The sequence below is a fragment of the Lithobates pipiens genome, unplaced genomic scaffold (genome assembly GCF_037356315.1).
Source record: "Lithobates pipiens isolate NorthernLeopardFrog02 unplaced genomic scaffold, aLitPip1_a1.2 Scaffold_27, whole genome shotgun sequence".
Classification (NCBI taxonomy): Eukaryota; Metazoa; Chordata; class Amphibia; order Anura; family Ranidae; genus Lithobates; species Lithobates pipiens.
This window is the reverse complement of record NW_027507788.1, coordinates 9,355,071-9,380,198: the sequence shown is the minus strand read 5'-3', so window position 1 is coordinate 9,380,198 and position 25,128 is coordinate 9,355,071. Positions and strand designations below refer to the sequence as shown.

General features: G+C 45.3%; 1 protein-coding gene across 1 annotated transcript; it reads left to right on the top strand.

Annotated features, from left to right (window-relative positions):
• Positions 1-1,135: 1,135 nt before the first annotated feature.
• UPK1A (uroplakin 1A) lies at positions 1,136-24,438 on the top strand. Its single transcript, XM_077456384.1, has 8 exons — positions 1,136-1,277; positions 7,666-7,744; positions 18,793-18,993; positions 19,084-19,158; positions 20,773-20,880; positions 21,226-21,405; positions 22,487-22,570; positions 23,702-24,438. The coding sequence occupies exons 2-8, from the start codon at positions 7,682-7,684 to the stop codon at positions 23,744-23,746; spliced, it is 756 nt and encodes a 251-aa protein (XP_077312510.1). The 5' UTR covers positions 1,136-1,277; positions 7,666-7,681; the 3' UTR covers positions 23,747-24,438.
• Positions 24,439-25,128: the final 690 nt, after the last annotated feature.

Genomic DNA, 25,128 nt, shown 5'->3' with positions numbered 1-25,128 from the left:
CGATACGTGGAGCCGACTCCCAGAAGAGGTAGCGATTGCATGAAAGGTATGTATATTTAAACACGCTCAGGACAAACATAGATCAATAATCAGACAAAAAGGATAAAACAAGCAGAAAAAAAGCAAAAAAATAAACCAAAAAAAAAAAAAAACAGACCCAATGGAGCATTCGGTCTGTTTTTGTGCTCATCTAAATCTTTTATTAAAATATTAGGCAAAACTAAGGAATGGATGTCACTAAGGGATATATGGCAATATTTAATTTAATTTATTATGCAATATTAGTCCTTTTTTTTACTTTTCCAGTATAAATTATTTCTTATATAAACCCCCAAATATATAGCAATATTTTTTTAATATTAATATATTTGAAATATTAATTTTTACCCCATTCAACTATTTTATGCAATATTAGTCTTTATTTAGACCCCCCCCCCCTATAATGCATTATTTGCCCTTTTATAAACCCCCCCCCCCCCCACAATATAATGCATTATATGCCCTTTTATAGCCCCTTTAAAAAAATAAATAAACAAATAATAATAATAATGCATTTTATTTCTTTTTGTGTGTGTGTGTGTGTGTGTGTGGGGGGGGGGGGGGCACACACACACACACACACACACACACAAAAAGAAATAAAATGCATTATTATTATTATTATTATTATTATTATTATTATTATTTGTTTATTTATTTTTTTGTAACTATTAGTCAGGTTGAAAAAAGACACAAGTCCATCTAGCTCAACCACAAAAAAATAAACAAATAATAATAATAATAATAATAATGCATTTTTTTTTCTTTTTTTTCTTTTCTTTTAAAGCCCTTGCTTCCAAATATTAACACTTGACCTTTTAAAAGTCCCTCAAAAATAATGCATTATTTGCCATTGTATACAGCCCCCCCCCCCCCAGCCTCCAAAATATTAAAATGTGTGTCCTTATATAAACTTCTGCTGAGCCTCCATACATTCTGTATCTTTGTTTTGCTACAAACTAGTTTGACTTCACCCTCCCCAGCTTGTAAACACATCACTGTCCCCAAGTGAAAAAGGGTTAACCCTCCTGATTTCAGGTATGTGGCCCAAAGTCTCCGCCCCCCAAAAACTTTATGCACCACCTTGGATAGGAGCCCTAAGAAGACCCCACCCAACCGCCAGGCTCCAGCCTCCATAGAGGGCTCCAGGTCTTCTGTGCAGCTTCCAGCAGAGTCTATAAGTATCAATGGAGGGGGCGAGGCGGGGACATTACACCTGATACAGGGCTGGAGGACAGGTGAGTACAGGTGCTCTCTGCAGGGGTTTCCTTTCTTTTTCTGGAACTGTACCCTATTCATCTAAGTAAGATATTGATTGCCTTTTTTTTTTTTTTTTTTTGTGCAACATTGCCAGGACCTAATGTTGGCTTGGAAATGTTTTGATGCTGCAGCAAATTTTGGAGGTTTTATTCATGCAGAAAATTTGGGAAAGTTTTTTTTTTTTTTTTTTTTTCAGGGTGTGTCGCCCTTTTTTAATGTTTTTCTAGTTTTTATAATTTTTATAATAAATAAGAAAGATTCACTTTGCATGCTTGGTTCAGTGTTTGCTTCCAAATTTGTGGTAGAGATTATCCCTTAAAATAAAATAAAAAAAAAGCAGTTTTGGGCATTGTGATTGGCCGTGGTCACACCAGGAGCAGTATGTGACGGAGTTTGGTATGGAGGCATTTTTTTTTTTTTTATTTGTTTTTTTTTGTTCAGGGTGTGTCACCCTGTTTTAATGTTTCCTAGTTTTTATAATAATTTTTATAATAAAGATTCATGCTTGCTTTGCATGCTTGGTTCAGTGTTTGCATCCAAATTGTGGAAGAGATTATCCCTTAAAATAAAAAAATACATTTAAAAAAAAAAAAAGCAGTTTTGGGCATTGTGATTGGCTGTGGTCACACCAGGACCAGTATGTGACGGAGTTTGGTATGGAGGCATTGCATTAAAAAAAATAAAAATAAAATGAAGGTATTATTAGTTATACTTTTATACAAAGTTGGTTGTTGCAATTTTTGGATACATTGTTTAGGGTTGTGAAGGAACTGAAAATAGTTACATAATGTTAGGCAAACAATTTTATTTTTATTTTTTTATACATGTTGGTTTGGATGCCTTAAAAAAAAAAAAAAAAAAAAAAATGTTCCATGGTGTGAGAATCTCTTGTGTAGACTCTGCATGACAAGTAATGGAGCATTGCTGACCCGTAGGGTTATTGGCCGCATATTTTAGAGCAGCTTTTCGCAACCTCATTACATTGGTTGGTACCCTTGAATGAGAATTTTTGGTTTTCCGGGTCCCCTGCTAAATGTGTTTATATTTTCAACTCACTGTATATTCACGTGACTTGTTGGATAAGAAAAAGGATTGCAGCATACCTAGGGTATGGTGCCTAGGACAGATAGTTTTTTTTTTTTTTTTTTTTTTATCACCCCCTGTGATATATGCAAATTTCCAGCGATATTCATAACATAAACAAGTAGTAATAATAATGGTCAGAAAATAAATTAAAATGTTAGAAGTGAAAAAATCTTGTATTGGTGGTCCATGTTTATATTTGTGGAAAACGGGGAGAAGTGCCTGAGTATAGTGTGTGTGTGTGTGTGTGTGTGTGTGGGGGGGGTTAGCATGAGAAGGAGTGCCCTGTTAGTGGGCATCTGTGGAAAAACTGCCCATTTTTTTTTTTTTTTTTACGTTAGTGGGAGATGTGCCCCCTAACATTGGGTGTCGGCACTGGGTGAATTGCTCTCCTACACTGGGCATCAGTGGGAAAAGTGTCACCTTTTTAGATTTGGGGTTAGTGGGAGAAGTTCCGCCTAAACACTGGGCATGGTCAGTGGGTGGTCAGTGGGATCTCCTTACAATGAGGGATCGACAGTAGGCAAAGGGCCCCCTTGCATTGGTTTCCAACAGTGGGAGCGCTGCCCCCTTAAATCTGGGCCTTTGGGAGCGCTGCCCCCTTAAATCTGGGCCTTTGGGAGCGCTGCCCCCTTAAATCAGGAGCTATGCCCCCTTACATTGGGGGTCAGCACTGGGGGACGTGTCCCCCGTACATTGGGGTTTGGCAGTAAAAGCAGGGCTCCCTTGCATTGTGGGTCGTTGGGAAGAGAGCCCCCCTTGCACTGTGGGTCGTCGGTGGGAAGAGAGCCCCCCTTGCACTGTGGGTCGTCGGTGGGAAGAGAGCCCCCCTTGCACTGTGGGTCGTCGGTGGGAAGAGAGCCCCCCTTGCACTGTGGGTCGTCGGTGGGAAGAGAGCCCCCCTTGCACTGTGGGTCGTCAGTGGGAAGAGAGCCCCCCTTGCACTGTGGGTCGTCGGTGGGAAGAGAGCCCCCCTTGCACTGTGGGTCGTCGGTGGGAAGAGAGCCCCCCTTGCACTGTGGGTCGGCTGTGGCTAAATGGCCCTCTTAGAATGGGGGGTCCTCAGTGGAAGTGGCCCCTTACATTGGATCAGTGAGTGTCATTTACATTAGCAGGACATGCAGTGCCCCCTTACATGGATAGTCAGTGAAAAAAGGATGCCTTGTAGCATGAGGTGGGGTCGGTGGAAAGAATGCCACCATTTACAGACCGCTTAATGGATAGTTGTGGTCAGTGACTTACATGAAAGAATGGAGGAGAGGCTCAATTGGCTCCATATTGGAAATATGTAGACTCTGGTGGGAAATCATTTTTAATTACTGCTCATTGATCAAGGAACCCAAAGCAACCCCTGGAGGAATCCTATGGCTCCACGGAACCCTGGTTGGGAGAATCTTCAGAGGGACCCTGTTTACCCAACATTATAAATTGTTTGAATATAACATAGTTTACATATATTATGACAGATATATATTTTTGTAATGACTCAGATGATCGGGATATCTAATCTTGACCATGGTAATCTCATATTGGTGATTACTCTTGGAGCTTTCCCTGATGGTTTGCAGGTAATGATAGATAGCAATGTTTGCTTAGCTCTTGGTTGTTAGGAAACCATTATTGGGCAGTCATTGCTGACCCCACCTTCTGGAAAATCGCCTGTTCCTGTCTTTCAATAATTTCGAGTCCCTGGCTCACGGCAAAACTATGAAGGTTGAAATGCAAACTTATTTGTGAAGGCATGGACCCCTAGGACATCATCCTCATCCCTTCTTCATATCCTGCTGAGCCCCTAGCCTGGAACGAGCTTAGTCCTTTGAAGTCAATTTGTATACAAAATGATTCACTGAGGAGTCAAAGGATGAGGTTGACCGCTCTGGAACGTGCACTGTTAAAAACAAATCGGCAAAGGCAACTCCCAATTCGCCATCATAACAAGCTCCCAATAAATGTTTCTAAACCCCGGCTTTTTTTAGTCTTTGATGGAGATTGGAAGGGTTCAAACCCTTATCAGTTCTTATTCCGGTCTGTGTCCCCGCTGCGGAGATTTGTCCTCCATTTTTCCTGGCGACCTTTGTAATTTGGGGGGGGGGACACTGATCAAAGAATCCAAAAGTTGTCAAAGGTACGGGATGTAAAGGGAAATCTTCTTCCAATGGGTGCACCCATTAAGATGGTGACAGCTACTGAGAAGGTGACACCCACTAAGAGGGCATTCTTCGAACGTGGGGGAATTTTTCCCACTTCCTGTTGTGTCCACAAAACCTGAAGTGAAGGGGCATCTCCCCCCAATGGGACACAAATGGTAATAACCAAACGACGGGAGGATTGAAGCCCTTCCAAAATTGAGAAGTTTTGACTTTGGGGTCACTTTAATGCCTATCTTGGATCTTTTAACTCTCTTTATGCATCTACTGGGATAAAAAAATTGTAGTATTTGCATTTCAAAGACCTGGGGCACCCTATGAGCTCCCCCGTCACAGCACCCATCCCTAGAAAGAGAGCTCTACAAGTGGCATCGCTTCTTCTTTGCTTTTTCCCCCAGAAATTGGAAGAGTCCAAGGCCATATGGTGATAGGAGGTGGTACCAGCACCCAACTGACCCTCATCTCCTAATAATGGGCTTTTAATGGTGACCAATTTAGGCATGATTGCAAACAAGCTATTAGAATCTCAAACAATGAAACACCCGGTATTATTCTAGTATATAACTCTTGAAAATGCAATCTATCACAAACCAATCATTTAATAGGTTTGCATTACAACTGGTTTTTCGACACCATAAACTAGATATTTGATCAATGGGGAAGCGACCATTAAAATTTCCACCACCATTGATGGATGACCTGTCAAAGTTTAAAGACCAAATCGGTCGCATGGAAGATTTTTGGTTTGAGATGTTTGTTTAATTTGATTAGTTTTGTAACATTGAAATTATTTTATCTTGCTTTTTACAACTTGACTAATCCAAATAATTATGCAAACCAAAAATTCCCCATCTTTTGGATTGGTTTAGCGATCAATTTCGACTTTGCACAGTTGCTCAATCGTGGTGAAATTTTAACGTTTCCCACTGATCAAATCTCTACTTTTTGTGTCCAAGAGCTGATTGTAAAAGGGCCAATTTATTGTCCTTCGAGCCTTAGGGGGCCGGAATGTGGCCAGTGGGAGTAGAAAATGCCCCAGTGAAATTGCCCCATCATTGGTTTTAATGGGAGAAAAAGTGTTAGTAGGGGGGTATGGTGCCCCATTAATAGCGTCAGTGGATAGTATGGTGCCCTGTCATTGATATCAGTGGGAGGAATGGTGCCCCGTCATTGGTGTCAGTGGGAGGAATGGTGCCCCGTCATTGGTGTCAGTGGGAGGAATGGTGCCCCGTCATTGGTGTCAGTGGGAGGAATGGTGCCCCGTCATTGGTGTCAGTGGGAGGAATGGTGCCCCGTCATTGGTGTCAGTGGGAGGAATGGTGCCCCGTCATTGGTGTCAGTGGGAGGAATGGGGCCCCGTCATTGGTGCCCCGTCATTGGTGTCAGTGGGAGGAATGGTGCCCCGTCATTGGTGTCAGTGGGAGGAATGGTGCCCCGTCATTGGTGTCAGTGGGAGGAATGGTGCCCCGTCATTGGTGTCAGTGGGAGGAATGGGGCCCCGTCATTGGTGCCCCGTCATTGGTGTCAGTGGGAGGAATGGTGCCCCGTCATTGGTGTCAGTGGGAGGAATGGTGCCCCGTCATTGGTGTCAGTGGGGAGGAATGGTGCCCCGTCATTGGTGTCAGTGGGAGGAATGGTGCCCCGTCATTGGTGTCAGTGGGAGGAATGGGGCCCCGTCATTGGTGTCAGTGGGAGGAATGGGGCCCCGTCATTGGTGTCAGTGGGAGGAATGGGGCCCCGTCATTGGTGTCAGTGGGAGGAATGGGGCCCCGTCATTGGTGTCAGTGGGAGGAATGGTGCCCCGTCATTGGTGTCAGTGGGAGGAATGGTGCCCCGTCATTGGTGTCAGTGGGAGGAATGGTGCCCCGTCATTGGTGTCAGTGGGAGGAATGGTGCCCCGTCATTGGTGTCAGTGGGAGGAATGGTGCCCCGTCATTGGTGTCAGTGGGAGGAATGGTGCCCCGTCATTGGTGTCAGTGGGAGGAATGGGGCCCCGTCATTGGTGCCCCGTCATTGGTGTCAGTGGGAGGAATGGTGCCCCGTCATTGGTGTCAGTGGGAGGAATGGTGCCCCGTCATTGGTGTCAGTGGGAGGAATGGTGCCCCGTCATTGGTGTCAGTGGGAGGAATGGTGCCCCGTCATTGGTGTCAGTGGGAGGAATGGTGCCCCGTCATTGGTGTCAGTGGGAGGAATGGTGCCCCGTCATTGGTGTCAGTGGGAGGAATGGGGCCCCGTCATTGGTGTCAGTGGGAGGAATGGGGCCCCGTCATTGGTGTCAGTGGGAGGAATGGGGCCCCGTCATTGGTGTCAGTGGGAGGAATGGGGCCCCGTCATTGGTGTCAGTGGGAGGAATGGGGCCCCGTCATTGGTGTCAGTGGGAGGAATGGTGCCCCGTCATTGGTGTCAGTGGGAGGAATGGTGCCCCGTCATTGGTGTCAGTGGGAGGAATGGTGCCCCGTCATTGGTGTCAGTGGGAGGAATGGTGCCCCGTCATTGGTGTCAGTGGGGGGAATGGTGCCCCGTCATTGGGGTTAGTGGGGGGAATGGTGCCCCCTCATTGGGGTCAGTGGGAGGCGTGGTGCCCAAGGGCAAGACAAAGGTAAGCAAATGGCCATATCCAGCCCCTGAGCTGCAGTTTGGGGACCACTGTACTTAAGTGCATCTAAACAAAAATGTAATGTGTTGCACCTTTCAATCCTTAGATGTGGTGGCTGCATTCGTTTTTTTACTTTTTCAGGCTTTTCACCCAGTGATCCTGTCAGTAACACTTCCTGTCCTAGGGTGACAACACTTACTGCATTTTATTAGGAGGTCAACAAAAACAGGTCATGACTCCACCTCGCCACCTAGAGGGCTGTGGATCTCAAGTCCTCAGATAGCTGGAAACAATGTAACTGATAAGAGTGCAGCACAGGAAGTTATAAACCTTCTGTATTTCTGGCAGGATCACCTTCTTTTTTTTTTTTTTTTGTCTGCACGTATTGTAGATATAATACAACTTTTTATAGTATATTTTACAAAAATGCAAACTGATTTTAGGAGGACAGTCCAGTCTGGTGTTGCGCGGTAATTTTTGCCATTTATGAAAAGGTTTGCGGGAAGCTGTGCTGAGCTTGTGTTCTTGTGTCTCCTGCAGGTGACGGAGGCTGAAGATGGCAGAGAAGGGGTCTTCCGGCCTCGTGGCGATCATTGTATTTGGAAATGTGATTATAATGGTGAGTAGAGGCTTCTTTCACTGGCATAACTAAAACATTCCGGGCCCCCCCGGTGCAAGAAACCATGAAGCCCCCGACCAGGTGCCCTTTCTCTGAGCTCGGTGGGGGGGGGGGGACAGAACCCTCAATCTCCATCTCTGTAGCTTCACAGAATGAATGAACAGGAATAGCTCTGTACAGAGGCTTCCTGTTCACTCACAAACTGAAGCATTTGAAACAGTTTACTATGCTTTAGTTTTGAATGGGACGGAGTCAGTGATCTGTACCGATCGCTGACTCTATTGTTTCAGACAAGGAAGGGGCCGGTAAAAGACACATTTACCGGCCCCTTCACCAATCTCCATCCTGACACATCCCCGGGAGAGGGGAAACCCCTGTAGAGAGGCAGGGGATGAGGATGGGAGGGGCAGCAGAGCACACGGGGGGTGGGGGGGTGCGGCAGCAGAGCACACGGGGGGAGGGGGGGTGCGGCAGCAGAGCACACGGGGGGTGGGGGGGTGCGGCAGCAGAGCACACCGGGGGGGGGGGTGAATTGCGGCAGCAGAGCACGCGAGGGGGTGGGCGGCCTGCATCAGAGCACGCGGGCGGTGGGGCGGCAGCAGAGCACATGGGCGGGGGCAGCAGAAAGAAGCTGGATAGGAGGAGCAGCTGGGACTGCTGCATATAGAGGGATTCACCCCCCTCAGGTAGGCACCCACAGCTATACAGAGCTGGTCCCATCCTCCAGGGGGCCCGTGCGGCCCCCCTTGTACACCTGGATAGAAGGAGCGGCTGCATATAGAGTAAATCGATGCCCAACATTTTCCTCCTGCACCAGCTGAATGCACACTTCTCCTCCTCTCCCTCCTGCAGGCATTCAGTGGCCGCAGAAGTGTGCATTCAGCTGGTGCAGGAGGAAAATGTTGGGCATCGATTTACTCTATATGCAGGCGCTCCTCCTATTTAGGTGTACAAGGGGGGCCGCATGGGCTGCAGGAGCCTCTCTATATGCAGGCACTCCTCCTATCCAGGTGTACAAGGGGGGCCGCATGGGATGAAGGAGCCTCTATATGCAGGCACTCCTCCTATCCAGGTGTAGGGGGGAGCCGCATGGGGCTGGCTTACAGTTGAGACCCCTGTGACCCCCGTAGGTACCTCCCTGCCTACTTTTGTTTGACTGGAGGGAGGATTATTATGTTCAGTGCATGAATACGAAGCACTGTCAGTGTAACCCTTCCAGGTATTTATTACCTCTCACAGAGATCGCCATACTCAACCCTGGCAGTGTCCTCATCTACTTCTCTCTCCAGAAGGACTGTGCCATCTTTGTGTCGGCATCATCCACTGTCATCATTTGGATGATATCCTGTAAATCTTGTCTTGCCTGTTCTGGTGTTCACAACATCTTAGACAGATCAGCCCCTGTTGCAGCCATTCGCCTACAAAGTTACGATGCGCAGTCTAAGCGATCACTGGGGATGAGACTGTGGAAATGCTTCCTCATGCTGGTGGCAGACTGATGACATTGCCGATGAGTGCTATAATCCAGTTATTAATCCAGGGCATGTGGCTGGGGGCGGGGGGGGGGTTGGGTGTCCCTGATATAAAGGAGTGAATGGTTTGCTGTGGGAACGACTTATCTGATCTCCAGGTATCTCGTAACGAGAATCTCTTGCGATTCCATAAGATTTGTAGGCTGACCAGTTCTGGTCAACCATTAAGTGACCCTGAAACCGAAACTCTGTGTTCAGAGTGGTTTTGTTGTGATCAGAGAAAACTGGTCTTTCCTGTATTTTCAGAGAATGCACAGCCCCGGCCAGCTTGGCTCGTCTGCTGCAGGGAGGGCAGGCAGAGTTGGTTTCTTTCCTGGGCGGCTTGCTATGCAAGTTTCACAATGAAAACACAGAGGGTCCGTTTTCTGTGCATTACGCATTAATGTGCATTGGGTTGAAAATGAAGGGGCTTCCAATGCCCCCCAAAGTGCCTAAATGCACACATGAGCCTTTTAATGGCATGCAACGCATTGCATTTGCTACAGCGCAGGTGCCATTCAAAAGTAACAGTAAGCTTGCATACACATTGCGTGCAAATGCGGCCATTTTTAATTGGCACTGGGATAGGCTGTTGCTGTGTCACCGATGGGGGAGATTTCATCTCGCTTCCTGTTTTGGCAAAATCTCTCTTCAACTGGGACACAGTGAGCGTGTGTACCTTCCTGTCCCAGTGAAACAGTCTATTTTTTGGGTGGAGTGGGTTGGACCTCAAAGCTCCCCATGTCTTAGCTGCTACCCCTTGCCTTGGCTAGCCTGTCTCATGCACTAGGCCCCAATTTCTAGCCGTATAGGCCTCCTTCAGGAATGAATGAGGAACACGCTCAGCTTTGGCATCATGTGGTGCCTTCATAATGGCATCATGGATCCCTGGGCAAAGTAATGCACTGGAGCCCCTACCAGCCTGCAGTAGGTGTTCCCATCACGGTGCACCCTCACATCATGTTCCCCTATAACAGCGCCCATATAAATGAGGTTTCCCCATCACAGGGTTCCCCATACATGAGGTGTGCCCATCACGGGGTCCTTCCCATACCTGGTGTGTGCCCATCACGGGGTCCTTCCCGTACCTGGTGTGTGCCCATCACGGTGGGTCCTTCCCATACCTGGTGTGTGCCCATCACGGTGGGTCCTTCCCATACCTGGTGTGTGCCCATCACGGGGGGTCCTTCCCATACCTGGTGTGTGCCCATCACGGGGGGTCCTTCCCATACCTGGTGTGTGCCCATCACGGGGGGGTCCTTCCCATACCTGGTGTGTGCCCATCACGGGGGGGTCCTTCCCATACCTGGTGTGTGCCCATCACGGGGGGGTCCTTCCCATACCTGGTGTGTGCCCATCACGGGGGGGTCCTTCCCATACCTGGTGTGTGCCCATCACGGGGGTGTCCTTCCCATACCTGGTGTGTGCCCATCACGGGGGGGTCCTTCCCGTACCTGGTGTGTGCCCATCACGGGGGGGGGGGTCCTTCCCGTACCTGGTGTGTGCCCATCACGGGGGGGGGGGTCCTTCCCGTACCTGGTGTGTGCCCATCACGGGGGGGGTCCTTCCCACACCTGGTGTGTGCCCATCACGGGGGGGGGTCCTTCCCACACCTGGTGTGTGCCCATCACGGGGGGGGGGTCCTTCCCACACCTGGTGTGTGCCCATCACGGGGGGGGGTCCTTCCCACACCTGGTGTGTGCCCATCACGGGGGGGGGTCCTTCCCACACCTGGTGTGTGCCCATCACGGGGGGGGGGTCCTTCCCACACCTGGTGTGTGCCCATCACGGGGGGGGGTCCTTCCCACACCTGGTGTGTGCCCATCACGGGGGGGGGTCCTTCCCACACCTGGTGTGTGCCCATCACGGGGGGGGGTCCTTCCCACACCTGGTGTGTGCCCATCACGGGGGGGGGTCCTTCCCACACCTGGTGTGTGCCCATCACGGGGGGGGGTCCTTCCCACACCTGGTGTGTGCCCATCACGGGGGGGGGTCCTTCCCACACCTGGTGTGTGCCCATCACGGGGGGGGGTCCTTCCCACACCTGGTGTGTGCCCATCACGGGGGGGGGTCCTTCCCACACCTGGTGTGTGCCCATCACGGGGGGGGGTCCTTCCCACACCTGGTGTGTGCCCATCACGGGGGGGGTCCTTCCCACACCTGGTGTGTGCCCATCACGGGGGGGGGTCCTTCCCACACCTGGTGTGTGCCCATCACGGGGGGGGGTCCTTCCCACACCTGGTGTGTGCCCATCACGGTGGGTCCTTCCCACACCTGGTGTGTGCCCATCCTCTCTCCAGCAGAAGCCAGCCGGTGCTCTTTCTGATAAGTGACATTGCAGTTACTCCTGTCAAAAAAGAGCCTAATCGCCAGTGCACCCCCCCCCGCTTTCCTGGCCCTAATCATGGGTCCCCATGCACTTGGGGCCCGGGGCAGTGCCCATTCAATAAGACAGCGATCAAGGCTTCCCTGACATGGGGCAAATTTCCCAACTGGGTTCTCCTGGTCAGACCCTATGCGCTGTCTTCCATCTTGGGGGAAGTTATTTAAAAAAAAAAAAAAAAAAAGTGGGGCATTTCAAATTCAAGGGAACAAAAATGTAAATTCCAATCCTGTGACTGTCAGCCTCCAGTTTCTTGTTCAGAGGCCCCATACACAGGGCTGTGGAATGTCGCTATTCAGGACAGGCTGGGCTCCTCTATGCACAATATTACAATAGAGAGTAGCGGGACCGGATTTTTTCAATAGATGTTTTTTATGGCAGGTGAGGTGGGGGTAAAAGGGGGTGGGGGGGGGGTGTGGTGGGGGGGTGCTGGGTTGTTTGGTTGGTTGACGGCTCAGCATTTTTAAATTTATTTTTTGCATTACATTTATCAATGCCTTGTGATTGCCAGCAGGAAGAGCCATGCGATTATGTACTGTGCGACTTGGTGCTTGTTGTCAGCTCCAGGACCGGCCAAACTGTCCAAAATATAGCAAGTCCACAGCAAAGATTGCAGGACCATTGCGACTTGCGTGATGGCAACAGTGTTGACCTTTTTGCTGTTTCTCAAGCCAGTGGAAAAAAATGTATCTAATACAATGTATCTTTCAACGTGTTTATGGGTGCAGCACATTGGGAATTTTATATGGGAAGATATAGCTCTAAAATTAACAAAAAATTGTAGAATATACAAGTAATATGTATATTAAAGTTACTGTAGAATTAACATAACAAAAAATATAAATTTAAAATGTAAATCAATTAAATAAAAATAAATGCAAGGGCAAACAGTTTTTTGAGGTTTTTGCTTTTTCTCAAGCAAGTGAAAAAAATGTGATGCAATGTATCTTTCAATATGCTTATAGGTGCGGCACAGTGGGAATTTCACATGGGGGGCTATAGCTATGAAATAATTAACAATAATAAAAAAAATATAGAATATATAAGTAGCAGGTAGATTTCATTCAATTTATTGTAGAATTAAAGTAACTGAAAAAATCAATTTAATAAAAAAAAAAATGCAATGTGGCAACAGTTTTGAGCTTTTTGCTCTTAAGTGAACAAAAAATATAAATTAAAATTCAAATCAACAAAATAAACATGCAATGGCAACAGTTTTTTGAGCTCTTTCTCAAGCAAGTGAAAAAAGAATGTGATGCAATGTATCTTTCAACATGCTAATAGGTGCAGCACATTGGGAATTTCATATGGGAAGATATAGCTATAACATCATTAACAAAAAAAATATAGAAAATTTTATAAGTAGGATGTGAATTTAATTCTTTTTAATGTAGTATAAAAAGTAACTAAATAAAATTAAAATCAATTAAATAATAAACATCTCTGTTGATCTTTTTTCTTACAGGCAATGTGGGGAAATTGGGTAATCTATACAACTCTCTTAGGCAAAGCATTAAAAATGCTTGTGCTGTAGCTATAAAATGATTAATAAAAAATTATAGAACATATAAGTAGTACGTAGATTTAATTTGAGTTACCGTAGCAATAAAATAACTACAAAAAAATTGAATAAAATCAAACAAAATAAATGCAATGGCAACAGTTTTGAAGTGTTTGCCTTTTAAGCTAGTGAAAAAAAAATCTGATACAATGTATCTTTCAACATACTTGTAGGTTATTATTATTATTATTATTATTATTATTCAGGATTTATATAGCGCCAGCAATTTACGCAGCGCTTTACAATATAAAAGGGAGACAATACAGTTACAATACAATTAAATACAAAAGGATTAAGAGGACCCTGCTCAGAAGAGCTTACAATCTAAAAGGGTGGGGCAGGTGGTACAGAAGGTTATAACTGTTGGGAATGAGTTTATGGAAGTGGTAGGAGATTAGTTTGAGACGTGATAGGCTTCCCTGAATAGATGAGTTTTCAGGGATTGTCTGAAGGTAGCAAGAGTAGGGGATAGCCGGACCGGTGGAGGTAGCGAGTTCCAGAGGATTGGAGAGGCTCTGGAGAAATCCTGGAGACGAGTGTGGGAGGAGGAGACGAGAGAGCTTGAGAGTAGGAGGTTTTGAGAAGAACGGAGAGGACGGTTTGGGTGATATTTGGAGACAAGATTGGTGATGTAGCTCGGGGCAGAGTTGTGAATGGCTTTGTATGTGGTGGTTAGTATTTTGAATTTAATTCGCTGGGTGATTGGGAGCCAGTGTAGGGATTGGAGGAGAGGGTTGGCAGACACTGAGCGGTTGGTAAGGTGGATAAGTCTGGCAGCAGCATTCATGATAGACTGAAGAGGAGATAGCCTATGGAGAGGCAGGCCAATGAGAAGGGAGTTGCAATAGTCAAGGCGGGATATAACAAGGGAGTGAATGAGGATCTTGGTAGTTTTAATTGTTAAAAAGAGACGAATTTTAGAGATGTTACGGAGGTGAAATCTACAAACTTTTGACAACGATAGGACTTGGGGCTGAAATGACAAGTCAGAGTCTAGGATTACACCTAGTACCCTGGCGTGAGGGGAGGGCCTGATGGTTGCATTGTTGATTTTGATGGAAAAGTCATGGAGGGGGGCATGTGCAGGGGGGATTATTAATAGCTCAGTTTTAGAGAGGTTTAGTTTAAGGAAATGGTGTGACATCCATGCTGATATGTCAGTTAGCAGGTTAGTAATGCGAGAGGAGACTGAAGGAGTGAGGTGAGGAGTAGACAGATAGATTTGGGTGTCATCGGCGTATAAGTGGTATTGGAAGCCGTGGGCGGTTATCAGGTGACCAAGGGAGGAGGTATAGATAGAGAAGAGAAGGGGTCCAAGAACAGAGCCTTGGGGGACCCCCACAGAAAGGGGCAATGGAGAGGAGGATACAGAGTTGTAGGTGACACTGAAGGAGCGCTGTGATAGATAGGCAGAGAACCAGGAAAGCGCAGAATCTCGGAGGCCAAGGGAATGTAGTTTATTGAGGAGGAGTGGGTGGTCAACAGTATCAAAGGCAGCAGAGAGGTCAAGTAGTAGGAGTATGGAGTACTGGCTGTTGGTTTTAGCAGTTAGTAGATCGTTAGTGAGTTTTAGTAAGGCAGTTTCCGTGGAGTGCTGAGAGCGAAAGCCAGACTGTAATGGGTCAAGAAGGTTATTTTCACTGAGGTAGGAGCTAAGGCGGTTGTAGACTAAGCGTTCTAGAAGCTTAGAGGTGAATGGGAGCAATGAGATAGGTCTTAAGTTGTTCAGGTTGGTGGGGTCCAGAGAGGGTTTTTTAAGTATGGGGGTGATCTGCGCATGTTTTAGAGGGGAGGGGAAGGTGCCACTTGAGAGGGAGAGATTGTAGATGTGAGTGAGGGAGCATAGGATAGAGTTAGAGGGTGACCTTAATAGTTGTGAGGGAACAGGGTCCAAGGGACAATTGGTTAGGTGAGCATCTGAGAAAAGTTTTGCAACCTCTTCAGTAGTAGCCAATTCAAAAGAGGAGAGTGTTGAATGTGCTATTAGGCCAGGTATGTTGGGTGGGGAAGATGTACGCACAGCGGAGGTGTCCTCGCGAATTGCATCAATCTTGTCTTTGAAGTGATTGGCAATCTCTTGGGCAGTGAGTGAGCCGGTGGGTAGAGGGGGTGGGGGACGAAGCAGAGAGTTAAAAGTTGAGAAGAGCCGACGAGGATTGGATGACAAAGTATTAATAAGAGATACAAAGTAGGCTTGTTTGGCAGCATGGAGGCAGGAATTGTATTTTAGAAGGGCAGATTTATATATGGTGAAGTCTTGGAGGCATTTGGTTTTACGCCACAGCCGTTCAAGAGCACGGCAACGTCTCTTGAGATTTCTAGTGTTGTCAGTTTGCCAGGGTTGTAATGGTCGGGGCCTGATTCTGTGTGTGGTTAGAGGAGCAAGTGCATCTAGTGATGAAGAGAGTGAACTGTTGTAGACAGAGATGGCAAGGTCAGGACAGGACAGGGGAGAGATTATATCATATAGGTGGTCAGTAGCAGAATAGAGAAGAGAAGGCTTAAGGTGGCGAAGGTTTCTACAAGTGATAGTTTGCTGCTTGGAAGGATGGGTGGTTGGAGACAAAGATACAGTGAAACTAATGAGGTTGTGATCAGAGAGAGGAAAGGGGGTGTTTGTGAGATTGCTGGGGTTGCAGAGATGAGAGAATACAAGGTCAAGGGTATTACCATTAGAGTGAGTGGAAGTATGTGTCCATTGGGTTAGGTCAAAAGATGAGGTTAAGTCAAGAAGTTTAGCTGTAGTTGGGTTGTTAACGTTGATAGGAATGTTAAAGTCACCAAGAATGATGGTGGGTATTTCAGAGGAGAGAAAGTAGGGTAGCCAGGCAGCAAAGTCATCAAGAAAGCGTGACACCGGTCCAGGAGGCCGATAAATTGCTGCAATTCTCAGCGAAATAGGAGAAAACAGGCGAATACAGTGCATCTCGAAAGAAGAGAGGGAAAGAGAGGGCGGGATGGGAAGGACTTGGAAGGTGTATTGTGGGGATAGGAGCAATCCAACTCCACCTCCTTTCTGTCCATTGGGTCTGGGGGAGTGAGTCCAATGGAGACCACCATGGGAGAGGGCAGCAGGAGAAGCTGAGTCCAAATTTTGAAGCCAGGTTTCAGTTATGGCGAGTATGTTGAAGCCATGAGAGATGAAGAGGTCATGTACAGATGTTAGCTTGTTACAGATGGAGCGGGCATTCCAAAGGGCGCATGAGATAGGGGGGCTGCTTTGAGGAAGCAGGGGGATAGAAACTAAATTAAGTGGATTGTGGTGGTTGCCAGAGGGGGAGGGGTTTTGAAGATGTGGCTTGCAGTTTGAGAGTGGCGGCCCAGGATTAGGAGAAATGTCACCTGAGACTAGGAGAAGGAGGAGGGTGAGGAACACAAGATGGGAGTGAGATGAGCATGAGTGCATGTGTCTCGTGGCTTTGGAGTTTATGCCAGCATATGAATGCAGCAAATGCAGGAGATGATAGGTGCAGTAGTAGGGAGAGGGTAGGAGTGAGGGTGATATGTGCATGCTGCAGGGTAGAGGGGAGGGATAGAGTAAGGAGAATTTGAGGATAGAAGAAACTGATGTGAGAAGGAAGATAAGGAGGAGCATCGTACTAGATAGAGTGGGAATCTGACTTGATACAAAATAAAGGAGAATTGCTGGTTTGCTTGTTGTCTTGCAGAGATCTTGTTGTGTCTTCATCCAGTTCTAGTTATCCAGCTTTCGTTAAACTGCGTCGCTGAAACTGCGCATCACTCGTGACAGAGCCATGATGTCTGCGCCATGCCCCGGTCTGCGCCCCCCCATAGAATGATTTCAATTTATAGGGAGAGGGAGAAGGCATGCATTTCTCTATTGGTCATCATAGGGTCTGATTTAAGACACCTGAATATGGGAGAGAAGATGTCCAAAACCAGACACAGGCTAGAGTCATAAAGCTAATTGCTTCATTGATCAAGAGAAGTACATGGGGTTTAGAATCAGTCACCAGTAACCAGTAATGTTGCTATTGTAGTGTGGTTGTTATATAGCTAACATTAAATATGGAAGTTTAAAGATATGACAGTAGAAGTAATTTACCAAATATGTTACAGCAATGACAGTTCAGCAGAGAGAAGTAGATTGTACAGATGGATAAGTAATTTACCAAATATGTTACAGCAATGACAGTTCAGCAGAGAGAAGTAGATTGTACAGATGGATAAGTAATTTACCAAATATGTTACAGCAATGACAGTTCAGCAGAGAGAAGTAGATTGTACAGATGGATAAGTAATTTACCAAATATGTTACAGCAATGACAGTTCAGCAGAGAGAAGTAGATTGTACAGATGGATAAGTAATTTACCAAATATGTTACAGCAATGACAGTTCAGCAGAGAGAAGTAGATTGTACAGATGGATAAGTAATTTACCAAATATGTTACAGCAATGACAGTTCAGCAGAGAGAAGTAGATTGTACAGATGGATAAGTAATTTACCAAATATGTTACAGCAATGACAGTTCAGCAGAGAGAAGTAGATTGTACAGATGGATAAGTAATTTACCAAATATGTTACAGCAATGACAGTTCAGCAGAGAGAAGTAGATTGTACAGATGGATAAGTAATTTACCAAATATGTTACAGCAATGACAGTTCAGCAGAGAGAAGTAGATTGTACAGATGGATAAGTAATTTACCAAATATGTTACAGCAATGACAGTTCAGCAGAGAGAAGTAGATTGTACAGATGGATAAGTAATTTACCAAATATGTTACAGCAATGACAGTTCAGCAGAGAGAAGTAGATTGTACAGATGGATAAGTAATTTACCAAATATGTTACAGCAATGACAGTTCAGCAGAGAGAAGTAGATTGTACAGATGGATAAGTAATTTACCAAATATGTTACAGCAACATATAATGTTGTAGGTGCAGCACAGTGGGAATTTCCTATGGGAGAATATAGCTATAAAACGATTACCAAAAAAATTCTAGAATATACAAATAGTATGTGGATTTAATGAAAATTACTGTAGAATTAAAATGACAAAAAAAATGAATACAATTAAAACAAATTTAAAGTAAATGCAATTAAATAAAAATACTGTAAATGCAATGGCAACAGTTTTGAAGTTTTTATTTTATTTTTTTTATTTCTCAAGCCGGTGGAAAAAAAAAATCTGACGCAATGTATCTTTCAACATGCAGAGTGGGAAATTCATATGGGAGAACGTACCTTTAAATGATTAACAAAAAATTATAGAAATATATATAGGTAGTATGTAGACGTATTTCACGTTACCATAGAAATAAAAAATAAAAAAATTCATGAAATAAAATTAAATTAAAAAAAATCTCTATTGATCTCTATATGTCAAAGGCAATGTGTGAAATTGATGAAATCTATAGAATGCTCTTTGTCAAAGCATGATATAACTGTTTTTATGCTATACACCTTGATATAGAATATCTGGGTATGTTACTAATATTTTGAAATTCCCTATACTGTGTATATATAGGTTTTCCAGTAAAAACCAGAGAACTTTTCCATAAATTGCCGTTCATCAAATACAGTTTTTTATATATTCGCTTTTATGACCCATCTGGGTTCCCGTTACAGCTCTGCGGCCTGGCGCTGTTCGCCGAAACCATCTGGGCCACCACAGACCCGTACTATGTGTACCCGGTGCTGGGGGTGACTGGTAAGGATGACGTGTTCGCAGGCGGCTGGATTGCAATCTTTTGCGGTTTCTCCTTTTTTCTTCTGGGATTGTATGGAATCGTGGCGGCGGTGAAGGGCAGTCGCACCATGCTGATCGTGGTAAGCAATCGGCTGTGTAGTCTGGCATGACTGGGTTTGAAACGAGAAATATGGATCATAACTCCATTTTTTTTTTTTTTCCCTCTCCAGTATCTGGTGCTGATGATGATCATCTATATATTCGAATGTGCTTCCTGCATAACGTCCTTTACACACCGGGACTATGTAAGTCGTGGTTATGACTGATTAGACTTTGCGGAGGGAAGGCATTGGTCATACTGGTACTAAATACTGAGGCTTGACGTATGTTCAGGCACAAAGTTGCAGAATAAGGAGTTTCCAGAGAATGGATTTTGGTGGTACAGGCTAGTTTTCATTGCAGAGTGTTCCACAGCAGTAATCGGAATATAAAAATGAAGAGTTAAGCTTACTGAAGGAATGGTAAATGTAAGGATTACAGGAAGATTTGGGGTTGGAGTTTGGGATAGTGAGTGGATTTACAGGTGGGATTGGTGTATGAGCTACTGTTGAGGATAGAGTTGGTAAGTCTTGGGGATATGGGGAGGGTTGGGTGTGGGATTTATGCAGATGGTTGGGTGAGTGGGGTTTATGGGAAGGGTTGGTGTTATGGGCTACCATTGAGGTTACAGGCTTGGTGACTCCTGGGGATTTGCAGAGGGTCAAGTGTGGGGTTTGTTAAAGGTTGGGTGTGAGTTATGGGAAGAGTTGGTGTATGGGCGACAGACTAGGTGAGTCTTGGATACATGGGAGGGTTGGGCATGGGATTTACGCAAAGTGTTTGGTGTGAGTTATGGGAAAGCTTGGTGTATGGGTTACCATTGAGGTTAAAGGCCAGGTGAGTCTTGGGGATTTGTGGAGGGTTGGGTGGGTGTGAACTATGGGAGGAGTTGGTGTATGGGCTAATGTTGAGGTTACAGGCTTGGTGGATCTTGGGGATATGAGAAGAGTTGGTTGCGTTTAAAGTTTGGGAAGGGTTGGTGTATGGGCTAATGCTGAGGTTACAGGCTTGGTGACTCCTGGGGATTTGCAAAGGGTCATGTGTGGGGTTTGTTAAAGGTTGGGTGAGAGTTATGGGAAGAGTTGGTGTATGGGCTACAGACTAGGTGAGTCTTGGATACATGGGAGGGTTGGGCATGGGATTTACACAAAGGGTTGGGTGTGAGTTATTGCAAAGTTTGGTGCATGGGTTACCATTGAGGTTAAAGGCCAGGTGAGTCTTGGGGAGGGTTGGGTGGGTGTGAACTATGGGAGGAGTTGGTGTATGGGCTAATGTTGAGGTTACAGGCTTGGTGGATCTTGGGGATATGAGGAGAGTTGGTTGCGTTTAAATTTTGGGAAGGGTTGGTATATGGGCTAATGCTGAGTTTACAGGCTAGGTGAGTCTTGGTGATATGAGAAGGTTTGAGTGTGGGTTATTGGAAGGGCCGGTGTATGAAACTGTTGAGGTTACAGGCTAGCTAAGTGCTGGGGATTCGCAGAGGGTTGGGTGTGAGTTATGGGAAGGGTTGGTATGGGCTACGATTGAGGTTACAGGTTGTGTTAGTCTTAGGAATATGAATAGGGGGAGGATTGGTGTATGGATTATGGGCTTGCTGAATATTTTCTCTAAAACAGTGTGCAAGGTTCATGAGCCCTAAAAAAGAAATAATTTCCCCTATTGTATATTTGGTTGACTTTTCTGGCCTTGCACATTGTTGTTTCTTATGCCAAGTCTGGCTTTGGGCCAAAGTTTGGTTTTCAGTGTTTTTATCATTTCCATAGATGTTGTTCAGCAGGTTGCTTGATTTTGTGTCACGCTCACTCATTGTCTCTTTCTAGATGGTGAATTCCAATGTGATCAAGCAACAGATGCTTAGGTACTATGCAGATAATTCTACGAATCAGGGCCAGGAGATCACCTTGTTCTGGAACAGAATTATGCTGGAGGTAAGCACAAGGGGTTCTGCTTATGTCACTTGACTGTCTCCATTATGTTGGAGTAACCTAGATTTTTTTTGAAATGATGGCCCTTGGTAAAGGATACCATTGGTTTCTTAGACAAGGTTTGTTTGTAAAACAAAATCTGAAACTGAAAATTTAGCTGCCTCACTTTTAAAAATGTTGGTATTGCCCAATATTGCTCTGATATTTGGGTGTCTTTCAATACTATCCCGATACCTTACCCACATCCATTTTAAGTTCTGCCCAATAAACTTCACACAGTATTTTATAAGATTTGGTGCTGCAGCTAACTGAATCGTCTAACGTGCAATGTGAATTCTTGCCTTGCAGAAAAGTTGTTGTGCTGTGGATGGGCCTGCTGACTGGATCACCTATGGTTCAACTTTCCGCAATACGTATTCTGAGAAAGAAGCACCCTGGCCGTTTTGGTGCTGTGCAAGAGATAACAACTTTCAGGTCATAAATCAAGCAGGCTGCAGCGTCGGACTTTCCCCGTACATCAATGCCCAGGTAAGAAGCGACCGCTATTTTATCAGCTATGATGACATTGCATGCTCTCTGCGTGTCACCAATCTCCAGACTCTAATATTGGGGTGGACTTCAAGCTCAGTGGGGCTTTCGATTAGGTGAAGTGATTGTTTCATAGCAGCTCTCTAATGCTCAGGAGGGCTTTGATGGGGTTCCCAGTTTAGTCGGTGTATGTAGAGTGAAAGCACGAGAACCTTTGGTTATCAGTCCAGATACAAGTTTTATTTGTCACAATAAGAGAAAAAAAATTTCAAGAATTGACGGCGAATGTGTTTCAGGTGTTAGCCCTGATGAAGGGTGGTCCTTGTATAAGCCCCAAAAAGAGTGGGATGTCAAGTCTTGAAAAACACTTATGAGAAATACATGATCGTGATTGATATCCAAAGCTTGACACTCTTGTCCTTTCACTCTACTGAACCCAATCTGAAGAGGAGGGTACTCTGTATATCAGCTGCCAAACGTTCCGACGCGGGCTCCTCCGTGTGGGCCCGACGCGGGCTCCTCCGTGTGGGCCCGACGCGGGCTCCTCCGTGTGGGCCCGACGCGGGCTCCTCCGTGTGGGCCCCACGCGGGCTCCTCCGTGTGGGCCCCACGCGGGCTCCTCCGTGTGGGCCCCACGCGGGCTCCTCTGTTTTAGTTTGTGACACCACAAAGGAAAATGTTCCTTTCCGAGTTTTCATAAGTTGCACTTTCATTATATTCATCTCAATAACGATGTAGTATGAGGGCCTACCTATTTGGTAATAAACTGAATGTATTCTTGAGGTAAGCCATCATGCTACAAAGTGGTTGCTAATCAAAACCAACCATTCCTTTTTCAATCCAATTGTAGAATTTTCTTATGATTTAACAATGGCCATGGAAGCACTTACCAGATAGATTATAACTAGAAGAAATTGATAGGTGAGCCCTCACACTAAACAGCTGCTGGGAAATCAGAAAGGGATTGGTCAGAGATCAAATAGTAACATGTGGGCAACCTTGGACTTGCAATTGGTATATCAAATACAACAAACAAGAATAACGGAGATGTAAGACGTTGATTTTCACATTTTTCTTCCAGGGCTGTTCGGACCACATAATACACGCCATCAACAGCTACACTTGGGGCATCTCCTGGTTTGGGTTTGCTATCCTAATGTGGACGGTAAGTTGGACACAATCCAGAAGGTTTCAATGTCCTCTTTATTTACTAATCTATGATGAGTTGTTCTGGGCCGCTGTAAAGAAATTGGTGAAAAGAACTATATGTACCAGTGACTTCAATGGCTATACAGAAGTTCTGTTCATGGATTGTGCACCATAAACCTTATTTCTCTTGGCCTTTCTATTTTTTTTTTTATTTAAGAGGTGAAGAGTTTTGACCTGGTTGAATTTTAATTTCTGTAGCTACTGGAGAGATTTGCCCTCAGTTTGTGTTGTATGACCGGAAAATCCCTTTTCAAATGTGGGCATAGACCATAATAAAACCTTATACAAAATAAGATATTAAATATGAGAACCTCTGTCAAGATTTAGGTGCCCTCTGTGTCCTTGTGTCTTATGTGGTAGGTAAGACCTAAAGTGAATAAAAAAGTGGCAGACATGAAGATGGCAGACTTATCCTGTCTAAAATTATAGCTCTTACCCGATGTAGGCAAAATAAAGAATATTTGGTTGTGGTGGCCCAACGGGGGCTTGCCCTTGGCCCCATTTCTTGTGTGGGTGGCAAGACAGGAAGTGAGTAGAAAAGCAGCACAAATGAAGATGGCAGGGTAAATCTGTCTAAAATTATCTGGCTCAGCCGGAGTCCAGGGCTGGCCGGTTGGGCCGGCCCGGGAGTCCAGGGCTGGCCGGTTGGGCCGGCCCGGGAGTCCAGGGCTGGCCGGTTGGGCCGGCCCGGGAGTCCAGGGCTGGCCGGTTGGGCCGGCCCGGGAGTCCAGGGCTGGCCGGTTGGGCCGGCCCGGGAGTCCAGGGCTGGCCGGTTGGGCCGGCCCGGGAGTCCAGGGCTGGCCGGTTGGGCCGGCCCGGGAGTCCAGGGCTGGCCGGTTGGGCCCCACCCAAGTAAAAATTCCCAACAAAGTATGTAAAAACATCCCTACCACACTATAGCTCAATTTATTTTAAGCTCAACAAGAAAATGCCTACCAAAATTTTTGTGTTTGAAATGGGTCAGGTTGGGCAGAGGCTACAATGGTTATTGCTGTAGTCTACGAACATAATACAGATGGCTTACAGTAACATTGGGTATTTTTTCAAATTCTGGACATGCTTCTAACATCTCCCATCTTTCTTTCAGATGCTGGTGTTGTTTGCCACCATGTACCACTACTTTCGCATGTGAGGCCTGAAATTTGGACACTGTATGGGGACCCCAGAAGGATTATCACAGGGATCTTTTGAACCACTAACCCGCCTTTAAAATATTTAGGACATGTTGCTCCTCTGTGATAAGCCGTGCATATATAGTGTAAATAAAAAATAAATACAATTGGTGTCACCCTGGACTCCCAAGCTATTCTTGGCTTGATATCTTTTGGGTCACACTTTACATCTGCTTAAAGTAGGTATATTCTCAACATAGCAGCCATTTTTGTGTCCCTTGAAGAAGCCAATTTGATGGCTTCGAAGGTGGGTCCTCTTGAACGTTCATCAAGTGCTGCGGCGAAGGTTGCTGTTCCACCATCATCACCAAGTAGGGATATAATGTTTCAGCGTTGGCTGACACAGCTTGGTGATTTTATTGTATAGGCGGTTTGGTCTGGTATAAATCTATTTTTTTTTTTTTTTTATTATTACCTTTTTCTATAAATTGGATGTTGATTTAAATCACTCCCCCCCCCCCCCCCCCCCCCACCCTGATGATGTTTCAATTGTTAAATAGGGAATGCGTTGAGGAAAATGCCCCCCCATCCCCTCCCCCCGAGCTGAGAATACATTTTTGATGAAGCCGACTTTCATTTGACCAACTCTTCCGACTATTTTTTTATGTGTGTTTTTGTTTATATAATAAATAAATGTGTTCTTATAATGTAACTTGAGTTTTTGTGTGGTCGTTTTTTTTTTTTTTAAATATAGAATTATATCAAAATGAAGCTGTAAAATTTACATTACTGTACGGTAGAGCTGCAACTAACAATTAATTTTTCTGTCGACTAATCTATCGATGATTTTTTCAATTAGTCAATAACCGATTTTTTTTTTTTTTTTTTTTTTTTTTATTAGCTAATTAATCCTTTGGATAACCTTACAAAAAATAAGTACATAAAAAAAAAGTAAGATAAAAGAATATAACTAGTACATATATATTATATATAAGTATGTACTTATATTCTTACCTTTTTTATGTACTTATTTTTTGTTAAAAGTGTGTGTATATATATATGTGTGTGTGTGTGTGTGTGTGTATGGTGGTGAGATATCAGGGGTCTTAACAGACCTCTGTCATCTCCCATTTGAGACAGGGAAAGGGACTGGGGACAGAGATTCCCCAGTCCCTTTCTCTGCAGCCTCTGCTGCACTGATAATGAATGGAGAGAAGACAGCTGCTCCTCTCCATTCATTAACTGAGACATCGTAATCACAGGCAGTTACAATGTTTCAGTTATGTGAATGGACAGAGTCAGTGGTCACTGACTCTGTCCATTCTGAAAACGAAGTAGCCAGGTTTACTGGCTCCTACCTCCCACTCTCCATCCTGAGATATGGAGGGGGAGAAGAGAGGCT

What these genes read in the sequence shown, in the direction of transcription:
- UPK1A (XM_077456384.1), top strand. Translation starts at nt 7,682, where the DNA reads ATGGCAGAGAAGGGGTCTTCCGGCCTCGTGGCGATCATTGTATTTGGA. An exon ending in TTGGAAATGTGATTATAATG is followed by an intron (nt 7,745 to 18,792) that starts GTGAGTAGAGGC and finishes TTCCCGTTACAG; the next exon opens with CTCTGCGGCCTGGCGCTGTT. An exon ending in GTCGCACCATGCTGATCGTG is followed by an intron (nt 18,994 to 19,083) that starts GTAAGCAATCGG and finishes TTCCCTCTCCAG; the next exon opens with TATCTGGTGCTGATGATGAT.